At 39.7% G+C, this 27,020-nt stretch overlaps 1 protein-coding gene across 1 annotated transcript in view; it reads right to left on the bottom strand.

Moving 5' to 3' along the window:
* ptprq (protein tyrosine phosphatase receptor type Q) overlaps positions 1-27,020 on the bottom strand; it is a 91,483-nt gene that overhangs the window by 37,236 nt on the left and 27,227 nt on the right. Inside the window, exons 15-29 of the mRNA XM_088339324.1 lie at positions 25,980-26,261; positions 25,623-25,904; positions 25,291-25,411; positions 24,236-24,381; positions 24,024-24,172; positions 23,779-23,950; positions 18,062-18,382; positions 16,684-16,959; positions 12,379-12,530; positions 11,943-12,084; positions 7,632-7,895; positions 7,204-7,530; positions 3,776-3,885; positions 2,670-2,856; positions 1,305-1,543 (exon numbers count right to left, since the gene is read on the bottom strand). Coding sequence (XP_088195450.1) covers positions 1,305-1,543; positions 2,670-2,856; positions 3,776-3,885; positions 7,204-7,530; positions 7,632-7,895; positions 11,943-12,084; positions 12,379-12,530; positions 16,684-16,959; positions 18,062-18,382; positions 23,779-23,950; positions 24,024-24,172; positions 24,236-24,381; positions 25,291-25,411; positions 25,623-25,904; positions 25,980-26,261 — 3,170 coding nt within the window. The remainder of the gene's footprint in view (positions 1-1,304; positions 1,544-2,669; positions 2,857-3,775; positions 3,886-7,203; positions 7,531-7,631; positions 7,896-11,942; positions 12,085-12,378; positions 12,531-16,683; positions 16,960-18,061; positions 18,383-23,778; positions 23,951-24,023; positions 24,173-24,235; positions 24,382-25,290; positions 25,412-25,622; positions 25,905-25,979; positions 26,262-27,020) is intronic.

The following is a 27,020-nucleotide window of genomic DNA, read 5'->3' as shown; positions in this document are numbered from 1 at the left end:
AGATGAATATGTCTATGAGCAAATTCTCATCAATAGAGAATCATGTTTTCCCTAAGTAATTACAACTTAATACATTCTACGTGTACACCACTACTACGTTAAGCCCCTCTTGTCTTTCCTCTCCACTTTCCCACATGTTACTACTTGCTAATGAGAAACACACAAGTTTGTCTTGATGCAAATTTTTCTTTGTTTGATTGATTTTCTTTCTATGATAAATAAAATGTAGTTTGTTATTTTCAAACCATATGTGCATTTGTTTGTGTCTACATTTTCCTTTGGATCAATCATTCCTATTTAAATTAATTAACTTTAAATTGATAACTTAAGTAAAATAAAATCTATTATTGGAGGGTATTCCCTTCAGAAACTTTAAGATTTGAGACTAATTTAAACTAAGTCTTGTGGTAGACCTCTAGCGCTGGTTAATTAGGTAACTGCCAATGTCCCTGCCCACCATGGTCAATTCTAATTGTCAGCTTTTCAATGTAAATCTCTTGAATTTCTGTCTCAAGGTAATTAGCTTGTTTTTATATTACTAAATATAAAAACAATGTTTCTCATACACACACACATGAAGTAACGTTTCAATAATCAGTCTAATTGCATCTCTTGTACGTTTATCAATCTTATATTCTTTTATTGTGAAATGCTCATGTGAACTTTCTCCCTGAAGTATAATAAATCACGCCCACGTTGTGGGCGGGGTCTCTTTCCTTTGTAACAACATCACATGGAGGACGTGAGGAAATCTGCTCTTGGTATGATTCGATTTTAACTATATATATGTATTTTATTTGGGTAAATATGGCCACGAAATAGTCTTAATAATAATTGACTTTAACACTAATCTAAATAAAAAATTTTTTAAAAGCCATTCCTTCTACACTGGCATGACGTTTTAGTAATTGACTGAGCCTGTTTTAACTCAACTTTGAATAATTGCAGTAGTAATAACCCCCAGTAGAAATAACATAGTGACAACATAGTATTAACACGATAAGTCAGGGGATTACCACTTGTGAGGCCCCTTCTCAAGGTTTCTTTTTTCCTCACGCGTAGATTTAGAGGGGTTTTTTTGCCAGCATGTTGGTTTAAGATCTGGTGTAATTGTAATCCTGTGCAGTCCTTTGAGACATTTTTGTGATTAAGGGCTATATAAATAAATGTGACTTGACTTGACCTGAGTTGTCTAGCAAATCAAACAGAGAGCCCTTCTGGCCAATGGGCAACAAAAAGGTTGGGCCCCCCTTAAAGAAAGTCACCATCATTATGGATTTTAATCTCTTAGAGACCCGACTCACCTGAAAAGTGTAGTGGTGACCACCCTTGAGGCCATCGATAACGGCACTCAACACGTTGTGATCTTTTTGGGTGGTGTTCAGGCTAATGTTCCTCACAAGGAGTTCCTTCTCGTAGATGTGGACGAAGTAGGATGTGATTCGTCCATTGGGCTCTTCTGGAGGCGTGAAGGTCACCTTGACTTGGTTCACCTTGTCTGGGATGACAGACACCACCACGTTCTTTGGTGGGTCTTTGGGCTCTGCGAGGAAGCGAGAAACCGCAGAAAAAGAAGACGTATGTGCTCACTAATATTTGTTATCTGAATGATGTTCTGGAATGAAAAAACAAGTTATTTTGAAATTTTTGTTAGTTTAGTTTAAGTTAGTTTTTTATTTTATTATTAGGCAGTAAGATGATATTGGAGGGAATTATATGTAAATATGGAATTATGTACTGTATATATTTCTCCCTCTCTTATTTTCTTTTTTTTTACATCACCAATTGGGCTATGAAAAAAAAAATTGTATTTATCGATCAGTGCGCCCTTCGGAATAATATATAAATAATCTGCCAGTGTAATTTTGATTCTCTCAGAGGTATGGAATAGACACTATTAGTCCTCCCTTAATCTTTAAGATATTTTCATCTCAATGAAGCCAACATTACATTGAACATTGAGAGATTCAGAAAATAATTAAAAAAGTATTTATTGGATGATTTACATCAGGGGTCCCCAACCTTTTTTTAAGATGAGATAACTTTTTTGGTTAGCGATTAGGCCTACAATTTTGATACGCATTACTGAAATAACATGTTACTACCATGTTATTAACAGGTTGTAATCATTAACAATTCACATGAACTAACCAGGGAACATCATGTCGGTTAGAAATCACATTTCTTAGATAATCACAATAAAATTATACATTTTAAGAACCGCGGGATACTCAGGTAGTCTTTGGGGGTTACCAGGTTGGAAACCCCCGATTTAGATAATGGACAGACAAAAAGACAATTTTGGAGATATATTTTTTCACATGATTATTTTTGGCTATGCAATTATGGTAATCTATATTTCATTTCATCTGATCTTTTTATATCACCGTAATTGTTATGAAACCCAGTAAGTCATTTCGGATTAGGATACTTATCATCACCATATAATCATATTTCTAATGTGGGTCAATAGTTTTCATGTTTCAGATTTTCCTGTTTATAGTTATTATCGTTCCCAGATGGTCTGCTCTCTTTCTGTGAAATATATTTCAAATTAAGTATTAAATACATTAGCACTGTCTACAAAATTAATTGGTATATAGGGAAAGGGAGTCAGAGTGTAGTAGGCTACAAATTTTCACTCTCTCATCAAAACTTTTACAACACACCTTCTTCTAGCGTTAAAAACACAAGGGGCCCAATAGCCTTCCCGTCCTCGACTGCATTATCCACCGGGCCGGTGAAGGCGGTTACCATCACAGAGTAGCGCGAAAACGCCGTTAAGTTGGTGACAACCACCGTGGTCAGCTCCCCAGGGGCTCGTATGGATGAGAGATTCAAACCGGGTCCGTCCACCTGAAAGAAATCCCCAATTAAATATAAATAGCTACAGTGTTACCCAAAGTGAGTAATAGATGAAATAGAAAACAGAAAGTTGTTCAAAAAAGTACAATGCTAGCTCTTATATACATTTACATATTAAACCAAGAAGTTATTGATGCACAGCTGAAGAATTTGAGAGACTGTTTAACCTATCGGAATGCACAATCGCATATCAGTGTTTCTGGCACCGCGACTAAAATAGGGTGATAACGAAATAAGCCCTAATGCCTTTTTGTATGTCATCTGTACCATTGGTGTTCTAGTGGTAGAGTTTGATTACTGGTGCAATTTAAAGTATCGCGTTCAACTGTCATGTTTGCGGCGATGGACCCAAAAGCAGGGAAACTGAAACGTGGGATGGCTGAAGGTCCTTGTCCGTGCCTGCAAAAAGAGGGCGGGAAACGGTAGAGGACTCCTCTCCTAGCCCCCGAGAAATTAACAGGGTCGGTCAGGGGTCCTTGTCGTCCTCCCGTATGCACAAGGGACCAGAAGCGACCTTCTTGTTGTTAGGTAGCTCTGACTGTTGTCTTAATTCTCTTAGTCCGGTACGCCTTATGATGTGGAAAATAGGGTACCCTTATTTAACAATCCAAGCATACATAATAACCTATCCTTATTGTTTAAAGGTTGCAATTCGAGTAGTTAAACAAAATTGCCATCTTGAAAAGTCCTTAATAGTAACTACTTCGGTGGTGAGTTGAAAGATATTCCACTTCACACAACCTCAATCATCATTTATCATAAACTTTCATGAATTGAGGAAGCACTTATCATTTTTTTAGTATATTCACACGTATCGATGAGTAATTCAAACTGGGTCCGTTTACCAGAAGGAAATCCCCAATGCACTATAAACAGCAACCGTGTTACCCAAAGTGAGTGAGAGATTAACCTGCACTAGATAGGACGTTGGTCCAGAGATAATATCCGGAGGATCCCAGTCGATACGAACGCCACTGGAGGAGGGCAGCACCCGGATATCACGCGGAGGAGCATCTGGATCTGATGGATAGACGCGCACATGATGACATACAGGCTTTTTTTCTTTTTCCGTCCTGCACTAACTCATTAGCTCTGTTCCCCGAGGATCCGCTAATTTCAAGGATTAAAGAGAAGCATTACAGCTGATTACTGCTCCGTTGCATCAAGGAGAATCGCTGCGAATGATTAAACATCGGTTTAGATCATGGTTCAATGGAAGCTAATGTCTTTGTGTAAATATCATCTATTCATTACTCAAGGCAAAACATAAAGCACAGTTGGCTTTTTCAAGTTTTTATCCAAAGAGCAAAATATTAGAGGATCATTTGGACTTTGTTTTTCAAGAACACCCGAGTCAGTAGATAAATTCATTGCATAATGTTTTTAAAACGCTTATAGATTTTGGGTGTCCACAAATTGGGTACTAGGAGAAAAATCAGTAGTCTAATCTCATGCCTAAATTCAGAAAAAAATAAAATAGAAATAACACAAGAACTGTTACTAAATGACAATTTGTTATGGTTCTTTGAAATAATTGATGCGATATCCGTATTATTTGGTGCCCTGCAACTGGCTGGCAACCAGTCCAGGGTGTCCCCTGCCCACTGCCCAGAGATAGCTGGGATGGGCTCCAGCACCCCCGTGACCCTACTGAGGATAAGCGGTGCAGATAATGGATGGAGGGAAGCACAGGTTTTAGAAATGTTTCTTTGAAATATGCTTTCAAAGTTATTATTTGGCAGAATAATGGCACATACTTTTTTTTGTTTATTCCTAAACTTTACACCAAAAACAAAAATAATCAGTACATTTTTTCAAAAGTGGAAAAACATGATTGTTAAGTAAACATTTCTTTTTTGGGTTTTAAATAATAATTTATTAATATTTTTTTCTTATTTTTCCCATCATTTTTCCTGAGTTATGGCAGCTCCTTATATTGATCAATTTTAAAAATACGAAGTCATTTCTGTAAAGACGCAGGTAAAACATTACATTGATTTTAAAAAAAATTGTAGAATAATTGATCATATTTCTTATGATGGCATACTATTTTATTGATAAGTCTAATTTCTTCTTTAACCTAATTTTTCATGTTGACAGTGCAAAAAGTCAAGATTTTCTTTTGAAAAATATGTCAAACACAAATAATGTAACTGCCTGAAAAGAATAAATAAATCAAATTGGATGGGGGACCTTAGGGGCCGGTCACACAGCCGTTTGCGGCTGAATCACGGCTAAAATTTTGCGTTTTTTTTTGCCCGTGGTTGCCCGGGATGGAAAATGCGCAAAATTGGCCAACCCGCTGTTCATCGGTGGTATGCCCGCAAAACAGACGCCGGCGACTGTTCCGCTTCCTCATCGCGTCATTTCTGCGTCATTTTCTCGTGTGGACTACGGGTATAAAAGCTCCCGAGCCGGTGTTGTGCCCAAATCCGACTCCTAAGCAACAACCCCCCCCCCCACCCCCTCGCATGAACGCACATTCTGCTGCGTTCGCTTTTGTTGTAAGTGTGCATTGACGTTGGTGACTTTTTCATCCGCGTTAACAAACGCATTTTGTAGAATACGATCGCACTTTATTGTTTAAATAAACGCGTTATATAGACTAGGATCTCCCAATTGTTATAATTAGCTCGCTTTATAGTTTTAATAAGCATTTTATATAGAATACGATCGCTTTCGTTGGAAGCGCAGCAAAATGCGCGTTCACGCGAGGGGGGGAGGATTTACCGTTCGATTACGTTCACAACAAAAACAAAGACGGAATGGTTTAAGTTGTATTACATTTCCAACAAATGCAAGACGAAGTGGTTTTGGTTATATGTTCGCCATTACATTACCTAAAAGTGAGATAAAACGAGGTAAAAGTGGTTGTAGTAGTGAGGGGATGCAAATCTCGGCACCGGGCTGTAGAAATCATAACCGCACAAGACACAGTCCCGTGAAGATCAAGATTTCAAGCTATGGCATCATTTTTATTTTATTATCTTGAAAAGAAATGTCAAGAAATAAAAATGGATTAAGACGAGGTCACTACGCTGACGGGGATCCATGTTCACCCCCTTGACGTCTCGAGCACAACTGACGTGTGCTCGGCATTCGCGCTGTTTATACGCGGAGAAAGGCGTTTGACCGTCACACGCGTAACACGCTAATTTCACGTAATAACACTGCGATACAGGCGCAGAACATGCTATTACCATGCTCCACCCACGATTACCCGCTGAAATTTCCCGTCCTACCCATGTGTAACCACGCCCAGGCCGCGGCCAGAGCACGTCGTTCCGCGTCATTTCCGCGTCATTACCTCGTGTTGACCACGTGTGCGGCACGCGGTTTAACACGTGCTCAAACTTTTGAGCAGCTCAAAAGTTTTGAGCGCGGCCAACCACGTGAAAATTTCCGACCGCGAGTAAAGCACTGCTCTATCTCGTCTATATGGCGGTCTCAAAACGTCTAACAGCGCCTAACAGCATCTGCTTCACGGCCAGAAATTTCTGGCCGTGGGTCAGCCTCAATACGCTCGTGAAAGGCTGTGTACCCGCGCTCTGAAGAATTGAGCAGCGCAAAACTTTTTCGCGCTGCCACCCGCGCGCGAATTTCCGACCTCGTGTTAAGCACCGCTGTATCTCGTCTGAATGGCGATCTCAATGCGTCCAATAGCATCCGCCTCAAAGGCAGAAATTTCTGGCCGTGATTCAGCCGCAAATGTCTGTGTGACCGGCCCCTTAAATAGCTCCTGGACTGATAATTTGTGTAGAATAAATCTGGAAAGCAGTCCTAAAGAGGTCCGTGATGTGTTTTTTTGCTAAAAGACGAAGACTGTGGGTGCACCTTATGAGAGTACCATAATTTCTGGACTATAAGCCGCACCCAATGCATTTTTAAAGGTAAAAAAAAGTTACACACACACACACACACACACACACACACACACACACACACACGCACGCACACACACACACACACACACACACACACACACACACACACACACACACACACACACACCCTATACCTGACTATAAGCCGCATTTTCCATGATCAGGGTCAGTATATGCTAATTTTACTTAAGTAGAAAGCGCGTTACGGTAAATTTCTTCTTTTGTGGTGTTTATTAGGACTTGTGTCTTCCCTCTATCTCCAAACCACCTGTCTCATGTTTATCTTTTCTGTTCAAGCGCCCCCGGCGGCCATTAGGAAACAGGCATGCATTAGCTCCATCTCTACATAAGAAGCAAAATTGAGCGACGTAATTTGCGACTTATAGTCCGGAACTTATGGTATGTTAAAACCCAACTTCCATAAGTGCCGTAACATTATCACAATTATCCTTACTGCCGGCGAGGGTGCGAGCGTAATTCCACTCGGTATATTCTCCAACTCCTGCGTTGGTTACTGCTGCCACTTTAAAGCGATATTGTCTGTACTTAGCCAGAGGATGAACCGTGATACTGGTAGCATCTCCCGAAGCGTTGACTGAGATGGTGACATTCGACTCTACGCAATCTGGAGCGACTACGACTTCGCACTTAGTGTCCAGCAAATCAAAGAGCAGGCGATACTCTTTGAGGAGGCCCGGGACGGAGAAAGGGGGAGCCCATTCTAGTGTCACGTTGACGGACGTGATGTGAGTGATGGCCAGGAAGCGAGGGGCAGATGGGACTAAAAACAAAGACCAGGATTAAGTAAGGATTATGTTTAACATTCACTTTTTTGTCTTTTTATTCAATCCCTAAAAGGATTACATGAATAAATGTATGTACCTGACTCGGAGAGGGTAGAAGCAGTGCAGTTGATTTGCTCTCCAGGTCCTACGGTGTTGACCGCAGCCACACTGAGTATGTACTCCTTCTCCGGTAGCAGTCCAGTCAACGTGTACTCTGCTGGGTTGACGCGGTACGTGTACTCCTCTAATACGATTTCATAAAAGAGGATATCTCCGTTTGGGTTGAATGGAGGATCCCAAGATAATTGAACGGAATCCCAGCTGATTCCAAAGCACGACAGGTTCCCCACAGCTTCTGACACTGCAAGCAGATAGGATTATCTTCTGAAATTATTTCACCAAATGATTTATCTCCGTCTCTCAGAAATGGGACATTTCATTTCTTTATTAAATCTGGAGCAAGGTTACAATTGTAATAGCGTATCGTACGAATTCTGTTTTAGGAGCTTACCACAAACCAGAAAGGAGTCAACATATTAGTGCACTCACAGATGACCTACGTTAGTACCGTTTGATTTTCCCCGGAGAATTTCAAAACAGAAAGAAAGCAACATAACGCATCCCAAACCAATCTTAAATGATGTAATACTGAAAGATAGAGTCAACTGGCATAAAGAGGGAAGCAAAATACAGGATCCTGCCGAGCACTCTTCAATGCCGGTTAGCATTAGCCGTGTTTGCAAGCTAGCTAAATTTAGCACTGGTGACACCTGCGATTTTGATCTAAAATAGCGTTAACTTCCTGTCAGAACCCTAACAGATGGTGGACCCAGGCGCGTAACGTTTTCACACAAGCTTTATTTTAGGGAAATGCGCAGTCATGCGTTTGATTACAAACGCCAGTGATTCGGCGATCGCAGGCGGAAGACGTGCGACAGAGACGTCAGGCGTAGGAAAACAGGAGGCCAGAGGCAGACGAGATCGAAACCGGACAGGACAGACGGGATCGATACCAGATACAGGATACGAGAGCAGATATCAGACAGGACGGGACAGACGAGATCGATACCGGATACTGGATACAACAGCAAGATACCGGACAGGAGGGGACAGAAGGGATCGATACCGGATACTGGATACACGTGCAGATACCAGACAGGACGGGACAGACATGATCGATACCGGATTCTGGATAAAACACCAAGATACCGGACAGGACGGGACAGACGGGATTGATACCGGATACCGGATACACGAGCAAGATACCAGACAGGAAGGAACAGAAGGGATCGATACCGGATACTGGATACACGAGCAAGATACCGGACAGGACGGGACAGACGGGATCGATACAGGATACCTGATACTGGAGCTAGCTACCGGATCTGACGGGACAGACGGGATCAATACCGGGTACCGGATACACGAGCAAGATACCGGACAGGAAGGGAAAGACGGGATCGATGCCAGATACTGGATACTGGAGCAAGATACCAGATAGGACGGGGCAGACGGGATCGATACCGGATACTGGATACGCAAGCAGGATACCGGACAGAGTCAAAATACACGTCTTTTAAGTGCAGCTGCTGTTGACGGACTGACAAGGAGTGAATGGGAGCACTGAGTTTAAATAGGAGGGGAGCCAATCAGGCAACGAGCAGCAGCTGGCGCCAAAGGAGCGGGCCCAGGTGAGGCCAACGGGCAATCGTGACACTTCCACTGAAAATAAGATGATTTTTTTTTTTAAATAGAGTTCAGCGTTTCTTATTCAAGACCATTTCTTTGGGTGGGTGCTTATGTGCGTATATTTATGCGCTTCCGAATAAATCTTAATTCCATTTCCATGTATTTTCAACTCCTAGCTGACTCAAGTAGTAAGGAAACAAGTAGAAGTGAAAGGTAGCTGCTCTGCTAAGCATGACATTATTGCGTGGAGTCACAAGCTTATGCTGAAAAAAATTCCACCAAAAACAACATATTGGTTTTATAGTATTGATATTGAAAATACATATCCAAATGACAAAATTGTGTTCTTAAGACTTCAGACTAAGACCCATTTTTTCATGACAGTTTTTTTAGTGTGTAACGTACACTCAAGTATAAAACCAACACCTAATTTTGGATTTTTGAAAACTGGGTAAAGAATTTTGTTTCCCTTTTTGTCAGCACAATCATTCCAGTTTAGGCATCGGTTTTTATCTCAACATCATACTATTTTCCGTATGTCACTCTATTTCATTCAAAAAACTTACTAAGAAATGTTAAAATTTGCTGTATGGCTTAGCATTTCGGACTTGGAATTTAGCACTTATTCTCAGTAGTGTATCGTTTCCTCAACCTGTTTAAAAGAATCGCAGTCTTATTTCAATGATTAGAAAAATCATGTTTATGCGTTTCTTTCTTTATGAGTCTTACATCTCTCTGTGAGTGTTTTCATTTAGTATGTTTTTTTCATATTGTTTGAATAAATAGTTCATCAGCATCTGTAGCGCAAATTGCCGACGCTCTAGAGCATTACACTACTTGAATTGCCTCTTTTTTTTAATTCTCTGAATGTAAGTGGCAACTTCTCTTGAACCTGATTAAATTCTGTCTCACAATAAAAAAAAATAACTCACCCTAGCAATACTCAGAAAGATGTTTAAGTTTAGGCAATTGAATTGTACTTGTTCGCCGTATAAACAACAAACCATGATTATGTTGGTAATTTGCTTTCTAAAAAAAGAAAACATTGAGACATTGAAGTGACTGTATTTATGTTAGAATCTGGCATATTTTAATTGCAATGCTGAGATTTAAGCATCCACTGAACCTCACATAAATAACAAATTGCTAGAGAATCCGAAATAAAAAATACAGCAAATATCATGAAACACGCAACCTTCATTTATGATTAGATATCAGTATAAAATTTATTTTCCCTTTTTTTCAACTCAACCTAAGCATTGTAAGTAAAAAACATTATTCAATACATGCGTTATTGACAACTATGAACACAATTCCAACATAACACAATATTTATTTAATGTCCTTCCATTTATATCTTTCAGGTTGGCTTTATGTGCCATTTTCCAAAATTTGTCTCTGGTACTGTGACTATAAATAGTGTGATAATGAGATAGTGTCTAATGCCTAATTGTATGTCATCTGAAACACAAGTGGGTTAATGGTTAGGACTCTGCACTGCGACCAGGGTTCGATTCTTGATGCGATTGTGGTCAGTGATGGACTGATCAATCATTGAACAAATGCTGTGATATACTACCGTAAAACCTCGTGTATAATAAGCAACCAAAGTTTGAGTTATTTTTTTAGGTAAAAAAAAATGCGTGTTATACACCAATAACTGTTTTTAATCCCCAAATTTGTTGATGTCTTAAAACAAATAAAAGTCATGTGTTTTGTTATAAGATGCACACGCTCCCCTACTTACAACCATTTGACTTACGAAAAACGGTCGTTACGAACATTTTTTTCGTCATGTCGAAAAATATCCGGCCATTGCTGTAAGTTAGATTTTGTGTTGTGCGCACCTTTTTCCTTGTACATGACAGTACTATAGTGCTTCTTTCTGCCGTATCGGCGTGTGGCACTGTGAGAGGTCACCCAGAATCCACCCGGAGGAAAAAAAAATCCGCTCCCTCTTCCTCATTCGTGCGTCGACATTCTAATCTCTTTATACTATGTCTATACTATCTCCAGTGCGCGCTAAGAACTTCGACATTTCTGTTGTTTAATATCTCGTGCATCCATTCGATATGGTTGGTGTCAAGTGAACAGAAGAGGTGAGCTGTTTCTTTTGAAATAAAAGTGGAATAAGAAAGGTTGATGTGGTTGAGAAAACGGTCGGATCGCTTTTTTTTGGCCACGTTTTACCACAGAGAAGGACGTCGCCTAACTCTTGAAGCCCATCTTCCAAAAGTAAGTTAAACTTAACTTTATTTATGTTTATAGAGCATTTTTTAATGAAATGTTTATTTTTTATTAAAAAACAATACAGGTTACTTAAATATACTTATACATACCTTAAACATACAAAATATAGCACAGAAGCAACTTACGAACAAATTCAACTTACTAACGATCGTCCGGAATCTAACTCGCTCATAGGTTGGGCAGCGTCTGTATTTCAAAAAAATGTGTTGTAGTGGCTGCTTTATTACAACAACACCAAAAAGGCACACATCGCCTGGCCCTTACAATGCGCCTAAAGATTTTACCTCTGAAAAGGTACTTGATGTATCTGGGGTTGTTTTTTTTTTTGTGTCAGATATAGATAAGTTCATTTTCCTTACATTTACATAAATAAATAAATAAATAAATAATATTTCGCCCAAAGTAGTTGTTATCGTCATTTGGGAAACATCTGTGTTTTTTCTCAGGGGCTATTCTTGTCTTCACTTACTTGATTCATTGGTGGTGAAGGTCACCGGTCTGCTAAACTGGTTGCCGTGGCCTACTCGCGTGTAGCTGTAAACACTGATCTCGTAGGAACGGTGAGGCTTGAAGCCGGAGATGTAGTCAGTGTTTGATGGACCAGATGAATTCTATAACCATGTGCACACACATCCGCGCACAAACACACCCATCCACAAAAACAAACCCAGGTTTTTTTTAAGAGAAGGGGAGCCAGTCACCCAATTCAGATTATTTGCTGATGATATCTTATTGTATGCGCACGTGCGGCTGCATATAATGCTAACTCCGAGGGGCATCTGGAGTGTGAAATTAGAGCCACTAATCCATGTGACAGGTATGTTTTTGCAGGGAGGCTCTCCTGAGTGAACTTTCATGTTTTGGTTATTGCGGACCGGGCTTCCGGCGTGTGAAATTGACGGTACCCAGTGTGTGACGGCTTGTGTGATGAGTTCCCGAATCCGGAAGCCGTATTGCAGGACCACTCCGTTGGGCTCCAGAGGGGGATCCCAAGTCAGCCAAACAGAGAAGGCCGTGTGGTTGAAAATGACAAGGTTGAGAGGAGGGGTCAGGGGGCCTGGAACACACAAAGTTATGGTGGTGGGAATTGTATAATTAAATGAGTTTCCTACAGTTCTTGTTCTTTCTGCTACAGTTCCTTTAAACCAGGGGTCAGCAACAAGCGGGTCTTTGGAGCTCTATAGTTGCGTTTTTTCAAAAATGTTTGATAATGGAAAATGATATGGTTTCTGTAGGAGGACAAACATGAGGAAACCATTCTTATCATTTTCAGATGAATGTAGATATACAGTAAGACCTCGGTCATCGCGGTTAATGGGGACCAAAACCACCTACGATAAGTAAAAATCCGCGAAGTAGCGGCGCCCCTTCAAAAAAAAAAATTATTATTTATTTATTTATTTTTTTGAAGGGGCGTTGCTACTTCGCAGATTTTCAGTTTTTGCGGGTGTTTTTGGTCCCCATTAACCGGGTCTAAAAAATAATAAATGATAATATATATATACATATATATATATATATATATATATATATATATATATATATATATATATGTATATATATATATATATATATATTTTTTTTTTTTTTTTAATTATTATTTTTTTAGACCCGGTTAATGGGTAGCAAAACCACCCGCAAAAAGTGAAAATCTGCGAAGTAGCGACGCCCCTTCAAAAAAAAAAAAAAAATCTCATCTCATCTCATTATCTGCACCGCTTATCTTTATCAGGGTCGCGAGCGAGCCCCTAACCCGCGGCGCGGGTACTTTCGGGCGCGATATGCACGACACCGCGACAAGCCGAGCGGGTCGCGGTGTCGTGCGGGAGCGCAGCAGAATGCGCGTTCACGCGAGGGGGGGAGGATTTTGTATGGGAGTCGGGTTTGGGCACAACACCGGCGCGCGGTTTTGGTGCGGCTTCTGCTTCACCGCCCCCTAACCCCACAGGTCCCCCCTACCCCTTTCCCCCGCGGCCCCTGAGCCATCGAGGGCCGTGTAGCGCAATGTAGAACCATCGCGGCCCGAGCGGGAGACGTGACGCTGGTGACTTTTTCATCCGCGTTAATAAACGCATTTTGTAGAATTCTATCGCACTTTATTGTTTAAATAAACGCGTTATATAGACTACGATCGCCCAATTATTTTAATTAGCTCGTTTTATTGTTTCAATAAGCGTATTATACAGAATACGATCGCTTTTGTCGGAAACGCAGCAGAATGCGCGTTCACGCAAGGGGGGAGGATTCTGTACGGGAGTCGGATTTGGGCACAACACCGGGAAAGGAGAACAGCGCGCCGTGCTAGGGTCGTCGGCCGAGGGGGATTCCCGCATAAAGTGAAAATCTGCAAAGTAGAGACGCCCCTTAAAAACAGACCGCGAAGCTCTGAATCCGCGAACGTCGAACCGCGAAGTATCGAGGTCCCACTGTATACAGTATGTATACACTATGCGATGCCTTCCTTATGAGGCTTGAATTTTAATTATTTTGTGCCTCCAAACATTTGTAACTCATTTTTTGTCAAACATGGCTCTTTCAACATTTTGGGTTTCCAACCCCTGCTTTGAAAAATTAAAAACATGTGGAAAATGTATGAATAAATGTAATAGATAGGTTAAATAATTATGTTTCCAAGTAAAAAATATTCTTGGTCCATTGGCGGATAATTTTGATCAATAAAATAGAATTGTTGCTGGTAAAGTAAAACCAATTAGGAGCTATTTGGGATATTATTTTAACAATAAAATACAGATAGAAATATATGAAAAAATGCTAATTAAGTTAAGTAATTGTATTTCCAAGTCAAATGTCCCTGGTACACTGGCAGATAATTTTGATCAATTTACATATTATTTTTTATTTCAATATTTTTTGCTAGTGAAATCAAACTAAGAGCTATTTTGGGTATTATTATAACAATAAAAGACGGATAGAAAATATATGAAAAAGTACCGGTAGTAAAATAGGTTAGATAGTTGTATTTCCATGTAAAATATTCTTGGACTATTGGTAGTTAATTTTGAGAAATTAAAATATTGTTTTTTATTTTAAGAATTACTGATAGTAAAATAAAACCAATTAAAAGCAATATGTAGTTAGTATTTTTACCACAAAACACATAAATAAAATATATGAAAAAATGTCGTAATTTAGTTAAAAAAATCTAATGATCCACAGATCATTCAGATCAATTGAAATATAATTTATTTATTTTAACTTGAATAGGACACAAAAAGCAATTTTTAGGTATTTTTTCAAGTATTATTTTTGCTGTTTTGTGTATGTTTTATTTCACAATTTATTTTAAGAATGATTCTAAAATAATAAAAAATATAGCTTAAATGAGCCAATTAGTTTAGGTATTATTCTAAGTATTTGTTTAAACATTTCACGAGATATTTTAACTTTATTCTCGAATGAAACAACTGTAATACTTAGATGATAGATAGCTTATTCTAGACATAAGATTTATTTACAATTTGTTTTCGGGATTACTGTTAGTAAAATAAGATCAATATCCTTTTTATACTTTACTTTGAAGGGCAGCACGGCAGCGCAGTGGTTAGCGCGTGTGCGGCACAGTTCTAAGGTCTCGGGAACCACCTGTGCGTGTTCAAATCCAGCTACCGGACTTCCTGTGCGGAGTTTGTTTGTCCTCCCTGTGCTTACGTGGGTTTCCTCCGGGCACTCCGGATTCCTCCCACATTCCAAAGACATGCATGTCAGGTTAATTGGTCGGTCCAAATTGTCCCTAGGTATGAATGAGTGAGCGAGTTGTCTGTCCCTGTGTGCCCTGCGATTGGCTGGCAACCAGTTCAGGGTGTCCCCTGCCCACTGCTCAATGATTACTGGGATGGGCTCTAGCACCCCCGCGACCCTACTGAGGATAAGCGGTGCAGCTAATGAGATGAGACTTTACTTTGAAATATTAGCGAATAATACAAATAAAATGAGAATAACATCTTGCAGTGGATCATGAAATAAATAATAAAGGTTTAATAGCAAATTGTGTTCAGAACTGAATTTGTTCAACGTCAGTCTAGAATAATAATGAACAAGTTTGCTTGCAGTTTAAATTTCCAAAAATAATTTTGTGTCACCAAATCCTGGAAGATTTCTGGTACACATACCTGTCAACCTCCACGGCTCCATGCCCTTACAAACTGTCGTATTTTCCCTTACAAAATAATCTTACACCATATTTTTTTTGTCAAACGTGTTTATTTATGTAGTTCAACATGTTATAATGTACAGTTGTTTCGTTATATCATATATATTGTTAATTAACATTATTTTGTCAGATACTGAGTTGCTCGACATGAATGAGGTTTCATATGAAAAAAGTTAAAAAATGAAGTCGCTTGGACGTTCACTCTAGAAGGAAAAAATACATGCAAATATAATTAAGTAGAATAATACATTTTCTTATTCAAATTATTCATTTTCTGCATTAAATTATTGTTGTTAATATACTGATTAAAGGGATAACCACAAACCTGTCTTTTTTTATTTTCTCCTTTCATACTTCCTTTTTTTAAAATTCTTTGTACAACATAATGATTCGCAATATAATGCATCAAAGCAATTGAGCTGTTTGAGAGCTGGCTGTCTTTAATGAGTTGAACCGAAAAAGCCGGTTCTATAAAAAGAAATGGACTTCCTTTCACTACACAACTACCACAAATTTGCGTTTTTCCGTACAGATTTTCTTGTACGTCGTACACGTCTTAAAATGCATAATAAACATACTTTATTCAGCAAAAACGTACAGGTTGACAAGTATGGGTACATCCAATGAATAAATTGTAGTAGTAGTAGATTGTGGCTACTAAAACACATTTACCTTGCGTACTTAGAAAATCGTTGAATCTTTATGTTTATTCTGTTTGTCAATATTGGACAAATGCAAAGGAGATTTCAGAGGATGCCAGTTCCTCATTTTGACTATTATTGCACTCCAAAAATAGGATGCTCAGGGGGGCGGCAGCAGAAACAGGGAATAGAATAATCTTATTTCAAGGCTCCTCACCCTGTTTTTCGTTGCAAGTTCAAAATCCATTGATGTCCTCTCTCCTTATTTAGAGTGTTTGGTGAAGTTCTAAAGTCTAAACTTAACAATCACTCACAAACTTAACATAGAAATGTTTTATCTGTATTAATTTCATAACAAGCATCAAAGCCACACACACTTTCAGAAAACTAAGACTTACCCCCTTCATCAGTGTGTAGGTTCAAAACCAGTGCTGGCCCTGAACCTTTACGTGTCGCGGCGCTGATGCTCAAGTTGTAAGCTGTGTACGGCAGCAGGTTGCTGAACGTGAAGGAGTTCTTTACCGTCTGCGTAGTGTTTGAGCCCCCAGGGCCAGATAACATTAAGGTATACTCAGTGATCTCTCCATTAGCCTCCAGGGGGCGCTGCCATGTCACGGCGATGGAGGACGATGACAGATTTTTGGCCGACACCAGCAACGGGGCAGTACCTGGGACTGACAAAGCCAAAAAAGGACTACATTTATTTGTGTATAACGCACGCTTGTGTAAAACGCGCACCAATCATTTATGATAAAAAAAACGGTATAAGATATTGTTTCACTTTTTCTCATCCAATTCTATGCATTGTAGGTAACAAATGTGTTGAGAATTATCATATAAGGATTCGAATCCGAATCGTGGCGTTGAGAGTGCTGATTCTTAACCCAAAAACCACTACGGTTATAGATGACACAGGAAAAGGGATTAGATTTCATCCCATCATCACACTATTTTACAGTATACGCTTCTGCTGAATAAAATGTAGCCATGATCAAAATAATTTATTGATACTAAATCGGACTTTGAAAAACATTAAATAAATACGTTGTAAATTGTATTTAGGTTTTGTGTTTATAGTTTACATATTCAACAATGTGTTACAGTGAGTAAAAGGAGTTTCATGAAAAGATAAAAGCTAAGGCGGGCATGATTAACATGTCAAAGCAGCCTGTTGGATGATGAAATCCTACCCGCCTTCAATTTCTAATGCAAACCAAATGCTCTCTCCAGTTGCTAGAGGCCAGTGTTGAGTTTGTTTAGCATGGTGAGTTGGTTCAGGTGTAAAACTGCAATTACTCAACTGTCGAAAAATAACAGTTAAAGCATTATATGCCAAACAATTTCTTTTTCTCCAATTGTCTGTGAAAAAATGTGTTATGTTTAGAAAGGATCCATTGTCATCCATGATTATAATATGAAGGGTAAGCTACTAAAGTAGGTTAAATGATAAAGCATAATACTGAAAAACTTATTTTACGTAGATATTCTTTTACCAATCTAGCCCGCCTGAGAACAGAAAGTCTGGATCCGGCTTCAGAGCCAAATTGAGTCGGACATCCCTGGTCTAGCGGTTGATAATCGACCGTCTCACCGCCACGCTCTCTGTTAGAAACCCATTGCAGCCAATGTTATGCAAATGTGGACAGCGATACTTTCGAATGATCAATCACTGCTCAAATACAGTAATGTACCGTAGTAAAACCTCAAGTATAACGCACCCAAACATTCCTTTTTTGGGTACAAAAAGTTGAAAATTATACACAAATTTGAGCTAACCGTCATCATCCGTCCTCAAGTCCATGGTGCTGGTGTGGTTATAGGCAGGGCCGGCCCTGGTTGCCGGAGTGACGGTTAACACATAAGGGAAATACTTTCGGAGTTTGGTGAAGAGGAAGACGGTGTCGGTTGTGGTGCGTCTTATGGTTTTGTTGACCGCCGGAGGAGCTTGGTTAACTCCAAGAGGGATGATGCCGGCCTCCTGCAGAGTGAGGATGTAGTGGAGGTGGCCATTGGGCTCCAGGGGAGGGTCCCAGCTCACAATGATGGCGGTAGAACTGAAGATTTGTGCTGTCAGGTTGTGGACGGGGTCGGACGGCACTGGAGGGAACATGGGTGGGAGAGTGTTAGATTACTTTCTTATTGAGTGACATTGCTTTACCATTAAAGGAGACACACTATAGTATGTCGAATTGACTTGACTGATGTGAGTCTCCTGCTCAATGCCCACACAGCAAAAGTAAAATGATACGACTAGGTACATCTTTTGATATTTGTCTGATGAGGTAAATTCTGAAAAATGATGACACCACAATTTGAATTGCAATGAGGACATTAAAAGTGTTCACTGGCTGAAACATTATTACATCATAAGGAAAAAGGTAAGAAGAGTTGGATTTGTTTTTGCTTTCCTTGCAATTCAGCATTGATAATTGCAGCGTGTCTATCCTATACATGCCAACCTTGTTGCGCACTACATTTTACACATGAAACCCAATCTGTCCAGAATAAAAAAACAAAAAACAGACAAACAACATGTGCTTGTTTAAAACCAGAATTGGCCAACTTTTACCAAACGGATTTCTAATGCGGTCTATGTATGCACAATGACTTAGTCCTGCTTCAAGATAAAACAGACGTAGACTAAATTACTAGTTTTAAGTCAATATTTCCTTTTGCTGTTGACATGCTGAGGTTTTGAGTTTTCCCTTGCCCGCATGTTGGTTTAAGATCAGGGGGTTGTGTAATTGAAATCCTGTGCAGGTAGGCGTAGGCATTTTTAAGGGGAGAAAAGTGGCATTCTAACACATGGCACACAATGCAAAGGGCACTTACGGTATATTCTTTTGTTAGTGTAGAAAAAGAAACTACAAAAGAATCTTGCTATATTTTCAAAACGTTGCTTGTATTTTTACACGTTTTACATTTTTATTACTTTTCACTGTATTTGTATGCAAGACAAATTACCCTTGTAAATAAAAGGAAAGTGGTTCTTATTGGGTAAAAAGATTTAATAAGGAAGAAAGTTTTTTGTTTTAAGAAAATGTCATTCAGAAAAATCATTTTAAAATGAGCATAATGGATAACGAGAAAGCATAACCAGAAAGGTTTGCTACCTAAATGTATCTTTTAATGTAATTGTCCTGATTACTGATGTGACTCAGCTGTGCCCGCTCATTTGGTGCCAACTGCCGCGGGTTCTGATTGGCTCCCTGTCAGTATTTGAACCGAGTCCTGTCAATCCCCTGTTGTTAGTCCTTCTGCGAATCTCCGTGATATGAGGCGAGCGTTTTTTGACCCTGACTCTCGCATGAGTCGTTTCTGCTCCCGTTTATCTCCGGCTCTGACCCGTTTTTGATCCCGACCACATCTGCTCTCCCATTTTGGCTTACGACTCGCTTCCGACCTGACCACGTTTTTGCTCTCCTGTCCCGGCTACTGACCCGTTTTTTTTCCGTCCCCGACACCACCATCGCTCGCCACGGAAGATTCATTTCCGTGTTCGGATCACAAGCCGAGTACAAGAGCGAACACCGGATCGTGGACGCAGCCCTTCCTCGTTCGTTCAATAAAAATTGGTAAACGTTATGCGAGTGGGTCCTGTTTCTGTTTTGGTCCTGACAGTAATGTTTTTAGTTTTCTGATCTTTCCACCCAAGCTAAAAGAATACTAAAATATTTAAACTTATGCCTAAAACATTGCAAATTGGGTATTATTTTTATCAGCAGTGAAGAATGCTTGATATAAACTTTTTAAAGACTGCTACCAACACTGAACTCTCATGTGGTCATTGTTGCTGATACCAGTAAGCCCCAACCCTCCAAAAAGAGCTAAGAATTTATTCACTAATATTTTTCCCCTAAAAACTGGATGAAATATATTGCAATTTATTATTAGTTGGATCTATAAAACGGTCACTAAAGGACAGTTAATACTGATCTCCACTACTATCGAGAGGACCAATACCTTAAATGGAGGCTAGTATCTACTGGAATCGAAATCAAAAGCTGGTATCAGTGCCCACAGGTCCTTACACAGATATGTCTCCTTTAATGTAAACAAATCAGTTTTCACTCGTCACAACCATCATTATTGCAACAATATTGTGATCAAGTGGCAACAATAGAAAAACATGGAATAAGACATCAAAGATGCAGAAAATTGGCAATCAGAAAGGAAATTTGCCTTTGAGGGCTAGAAAAACAAGAGGTCAGGTAGACAATACTCATCCTGCACGTGCAACCTGAAAAAGCATGGGAAGGTTAAGTGTTGCATTTAATATCAGTGAGTGGATTCAGGTAGGCCAGGTATAAGTTGGAGTCGGTGCCCGAGAGGGTATCGACCCCCCCTGCCGAGCTTTGCTGAGTGGCAGAAACGAGGCGGCATGGTGGTCCGCTGCTCGGCCCGAAAACGGAGCGGCTGGATTATGGAGCAGAGATACAGAGTCAGTTACTAGGAGTCAACATTTCATGAACACTCTTGAACTGGGGCTAAAACACCGGAAGCCATCTGCACCCTTTTCCAAAAAAATCACATAAAAACAAAGTCTTCTGACGTCAATTGGTACACAGCGCCAAAATGGGGAGCTAGAGATGAGGGAGGGAGAATGCCGGTTTCCATGGCAACAAAGCGATAGCGGCACGAGGGCAGCGTGCAAATCCCGCTCACGAGACCTGTCAGCCTTCGTTATCCCTCAGTCGTCGAGTGCTTTTTGCGCTCGCTTTGTTCCTTTCTGCTTTTAATCCCACTTAACTTTTATCCTGCTAACTGAAAGGAAATACAAACTGGTTGTCCTCGGGACAAATAAAATACAAGAGCCAGTTTGCTAGATGGAGAGGTATCTCCTTTCGCTGGGCAGGCCGAGCAGAGTTTTTATGTGATTTTAAGTGTAAGGTGGAAGGAGAGAGTTGAAAACGGTGTGCAGATGAGGCCTCCTGGAAAGTACTAAAGGATCAATTAGGTGCTCGCTGGGCACTTTATTAGCACGACACAATCTATTGAGATTGAATATAAATGCTGTCTCATAATTCTGCTTTTGCAAATAAAATACTGATCTGTTTTGTCGCGGGGACAATTGTAGATAACAACCCTGCTACAAATATTACAAATCTCTACATGTTTTTTCTTGTCTTGTCATTACTTTCATGCAAATATGAACAACTCCATCCTTGCTGTCACCCCATAATTCAATATACTCATGACATTCCAGTCGTTTTTTCATTAGTGAGAATATTTTCTACGACTGACATTTCTGCAAGCGAGTAGAGAAATTTTAGCGCAATCGTTGGGTATTAAGTAGCTTTCTGAAGTCATTTTTCTCTTCTGATTAAAAAACAATCGACTCTTATATAACATTTTTGTAGTAGGTGTGATGTCATGAGTACTCATAATACTCACCTGTGCCCACTCGTTTGACGCCAGCAGCTGCTGGTTACCTGATTGGTTCCCTGTCCTACTTAAGCCCAGTCCTTTCACTCACCTGTTGTCAGTCCGTCAGCGAACCTCTGTTTTCACAAAGCAAGCATTTTTGACTCTGACTCCCGTCGGTCCTGTTTTGTTACCTGTTTTCTACCCGTCCGTTCCTGATTTCCCCGTTTGTCTCCTGCTACGACCCGTTTTTTGACCCCGACCACATTTTGATCTCCCGTCCCGGCTAACAACCTGTTTTTCCGTCTAACTACGCCACAATCTCCCGCTCCGAAAGATCCACTTCCGCATTCAGAACACGTTCCGATCCCGTGAGCGGCTTGCTTCCAGCGAGTACTGGATCGCTGGCGCTGCCTTTCCTCTATATTTCAATAAACTTGTGTGTAACGTTATGCATCTGTGTCCTACTTCTGTTCTGGTGGTGATATGAGAATTTTTTGTCGTGGGAAAGTGATGCAAAAGTTTTTTTTCCTACTACAATTTCTATGAGGCCATTACACTGAAATAAATGCTTATAATTATATTAATTTAAAGAAGGGGTCTTCAACATGTTGCCCATGGGCACCAGGTTGCTTCCAAGATCACCTGAGTAGCCTACGGTCTGGTTCTGAAAACACTTTATCAGTGATGGGTCACAGTGATGTTCTAGGATATGTGATTTCTAACTTGCAAGAGAAATCAATGAAAAAAATTTTTTAGCGGTTGACTGTGCTTATTTTAACCCTACTTCTAATAATTACACTCTGATAATAACATAAAAATACACTGTAACAAAATAGTAATACCATAAGTTACTATTTTAGAAATGCATTTCAAACTGTTAACCCTCTGTGCTAATAAGTAACAAAAGATAAGCTTAAGGTTCAAAATGGTTGGCGACTCCAAAATATATATATATTTTTTTATTACTTTTTTTTAAACTATACTTTTACTATACTATACTTTAAACTTGGAAATATTCTTGTTTTTACTTTATTTATGTATTTTATTTCTAAATACTTGTTTATACTGTTCATGTTCTAGCTGTTATTCAGTATTCACTGTCTTATTCCTGTAACAAAAGAAATGTCCCCATTGTGGGTCAAATAAAGGATTATCTTATCTTATTTTATCTTATCTTATCTCCCACCCATGTTCCCTCCAGTGCTGTCCGACCCCGTCCACAACCTGACAGCACAAATCTTCAGTTCTACCGCCATCATTGTGAGCTGGGACCCTCCCCTGGAGCCCAATGGCCACCTCCACTACATCCTCACTCTTATGCTAGTTGATTGTATAATAATAAAAAATGTTTGTAAAACAACAATAGTATTGATAATAAGAATACATTTTGCATCACTATCATCATTATTATTATTATTATTATTATCATTATTATTATATAACCAAAGAGAAATAGAAGAAAATATAGAATAGAATGTGTTATTCATTATTATTATTCATTCATTTATTCATTAAATATATTAGAATTTTGACTAAACCATACAAAATAAGTTTAAGACACGGTAAAATAAGAAAAAGAATACCTATAATATGTTTTAAAAAATTGCTCTATGGTTTTATTTTCCTTTTTATTAAGATTACCATACCAGGATCTATCCAACTGCGGGGATTCATATTGAGGTCATGTATATAAGGCAAACCTAAAATCCATTATTCCACTGCTCTCTGTCAGGGATAAAGTACGTATTTTCTCTCCTGGACTTTAACTTTTACCAAAGCTGCCCTCCAAGGAATCAACTGCAGAAGCAATGTACTGTACAGTAAACATTCAGGACACAAATCAGTTCATATTAGATCTATACGCCAAATCGCGTGTAGTTTAGTGCTTGGAGCAGGTTTTCTTATATTGTTTCAACATTATAGCGAAACATCACTGGATAATATGTTGTTCAATTGTCTCCACTCCAAACGGACCAGTATAATCTTTGAAAAGGCTTTTTTATGATCTCTAAGCTGCTCTCATAAGATTGTGCAGACGACCCAAATATGGCTTTGGACTGTTTAACTGTTTATGCTGTTCTTTCTTTTTGTTTTTGTACCTCGACGTTTATGTGGAGCTTACTTACCATCCACAGGTAGGATCAGGGACAGGGGCTCGCTTCGGAGTCCTCCATCCCCACGCACAGTGCTCGAAGTCATCCATACTGTGTAGTTAGTGCCGCCAATAAGACTAGTCAATGTCCAAGACAGAAGCGTGTCCGCTGATACTGGAACTGACCCTTCTGGAACTGGAACTTCCTGTATTGGGAGAGAAGAATATGAATGTGAGGGTTTTTTTTATCTGCTGGTATATGTTTAAAATTCTCCACACCTGTTTGACTACAGTGCCGTTGTCATCGTAGTAAATTGTATAGCTAATAATAACAATTCCATTGGGTTGAGCTGGTGGATACCAGAGCAAGGTTGCAGTGGAAGTAGTCAAGTTTTTAGACGTCACCATTTGAGGAGGTTCCAGGGGCTCTGAAGGACAAACATTGATCAGAGAAGGTTTCATTTGAGATTTGAAAACGTGTTGAACGGCACCTGCATCAAAAATGATATAAGCTTGCAACCCTCCGTCGCCCAGCCTGGTCCAGCTGGAGACAGACACATTGTAGATGCTGTCTAAGTCCATATTTATTACCAGCAACGTCTCAGTTACGTTCTGCAGAAGATTTGTTGTCTCATTCCTGCGATGACATGGCAGACACTCTTGTTTTTCGTAGTTATACATTAGAGCTGCAACTATCAACTGTTTTGATAAAAAACAATTAGGAACAGCCCCTGATCAGTAGGGAAATAAATCTATTAATACACATCCGCCCATTTTTTAGGTACAAGCCTATAAATGATACATTCAAATCAAATGTATCCCTGTAAACCAAGAACAGGCACATTAGCAGCAGCATAGTAGTACATAAAACAAATATTAAGGGATTTTTGTGTTGTCAAAAGCAAAAGTCCGTAACAAAGGAAGTAAACTCAGCAGTTTGAACTACTGACGTTTGTAACATTTTAACAAGAAGAGTTTGTTCTTCTGACTGCATGCATTTCATTTCAAATATTTCTATCAGGCACAGTCAGGCAAAGGTTAAAGCTTTTTATAGTGACATATACGCCTAAAAATAGTACAATGCACGTCAGCAAAACAGTATTGGCTTGAATGTTACCTGAATTTTATCGAAGCGAGTCAGACTCCTTTTCGTTTAACTTTCCGATGTGCTTTCTCTTTATAACTTCCTGCATCATCGAGGAACTGCCATAATACACAGTGTTCTTTGCAGACTTAGCAAGTTGTCTTTTGATTAGCCGTATACATGCTAAAAAGCTCCTATTTAGAATTTTTTATTGCCTACTTGATGTTGACGTCATCCTTTCTGCGTGTTACGGCTCGAGATGGAGATAATATTGCGCATGAATGACTCTCAGCAGAGATCATATTCACTTAAAGATACCTCACTCTTTTGGAAAAATATGTCAGGCGACAATAGTCCACAATGGAATTCGTTGGATTTCTGGTATGGATTTTTTTCGACAACCACACTTACAGTAATCCGTTCCAGCCCCACTACACATCAATACACTGTGTAAAATCTCACCACACTCTGACAATGTAGTGGAGTATATTCGAGTTGGCTTCTAGTGGCGGCAACCATGACAACTCCACCTCAAAGTTGGATAACCTCCTGGCGCGGAGGAATCGAGGAGGCGTGTCTGGAGCTGTTACGTGGGAGAGAAGCTGTCCAGTTTAGCAATAACAGAAGCAATAAAATTCAAGGCAGTGGAACCTTTTAGTCTTTTGATGCTGGAAATTGAAAATATGGTTAGTTGTCGCCCGCAAGACAAAGAAGCATTTGGTAGGAAATGATTCAGAAAGGAAAGCGTACAAGAGACCAGGATCCAGACTTAACAGTCAGTCTATCCGCCTCACCATCCTCCAGTGTGGTGATGTTCAGGGGCTCTGTGCTGAAGTTGCCCGGGCCGGCGCTGGTGTGCGCCTGCACCGTGATGCGATATCGAGCGTACTTCCTCAGGTGGGTCAAATGCAGGAAATTAGTTGATGAGGTGAGGTTGAGATAGTGGGTGGAATTCCATAACTCCAAGCTGTAGTGGGTTATAATGCCGTTGGGCACCAACGGAGGCAGCCAGGTCACGTTCACCTCGTTGGGACTCAGCGACTCGTATGAAAGACTAGTAGGAGGACTCCCCGGAACTGGAAACAACACAAAGGACTTCCCACTTAACAATTCCATCAAGGGATTTCGTTTCCAATGCTTCAAAAACCCACCGTCCTCCCCAGACAATACGCTTAAATATTCCGAGGTTTGGTTGCCGTGGCCGAAACGTGTGAAGGCCATCACAGAGACGTTGTAGTAGGTAAATGGCCTCAGGTGTGTCAGAGTGACTCGGTTGCTGGAGGTGTTGATCGATTTGAAAGAAAACCGGCTCTCATAGAAGACAGTGTACTGTTGGATAACCCCGTTGGCTTTCACTGGCGCAGACCAGGTCAACGTGACTGTGGATGAGCTGGTGTCCACTATGGTAAGATTTTCTGGAGGCGAATCCGGTTCTGACAGACAAACAATATACACTAAGTAAACTCGGCTGTTTTAATTAAACGCATACCTGAATCCACTTGAAAAGTGTCAATATTGCATTATTGCTCAGTGCTAAATATAGTTCAAACACCTTTGAGAGTGATGTGCTGTTAATGCAACTCTGGTAGTTGGTACAACATTCAGACTGAAAGGAAAAATCTCAAACGTCAAATCAATGCTAGAAAGGGTGTACATTTATTCACACAGTGATTATTAGTGGTGATTTTATTTACTTTTTTTACTGTATAGACATTTAATAGTACAGAGTTTTGGAGCAACACCAACGAGTGTAAAAAATAGAATAGGACTGCATACAAAAATTCCCAGTGCTATTCCAACTTGTTTTCACAGTTTTACACTGTAATCAACATTGGTCAGTGTTAGGATGCCGTTTAATTTACACTAAAAATGTTAAAAGTGAAAAAAGATATTACTGACAAATATATGTAACAATGAAGTAAACTCTTTGCCAGGCATACAAAAAATGAAAACGTACAAATTTGTATCAAAAAAGTTAAATAACATTCTCACAAAAGAACTAGCCAGAGTTGGATTAACAACAGAAGAGTGTTTTCAAATGTCCACAACCAGGGGTATTAATTTGACAATTTTCAAAGGAAAACTATGACTTAAACACTTAACAGTACAGTATTAGTTTTCAGTATTAAAATGAAGTTCTTTGACCAATTAAATCTCATGAGTGAAGACACTAAATATTTTTCCTGTGATAA

Source organism: Urocampus carinirostris, chromosome 7, assembly GCF_059441175.1.
Source record: "Urocampus carinirostris isolate Australia breed hairy pipefish chromosome 7, RoL_Ucar_1.0, whole genome shotgun sequence".
NCBI lineage: Eukaryota > Metazoa > Chordata > Actinopteri > Syngnathiformes > Syngnathidae > Urocampus > Urocampus carinirostris.
The sequence above is the reverse complement of the archived record's forward strand: the minus strand, read 5'-3'. Positions and strand labels throughout refer to the sequence as shown.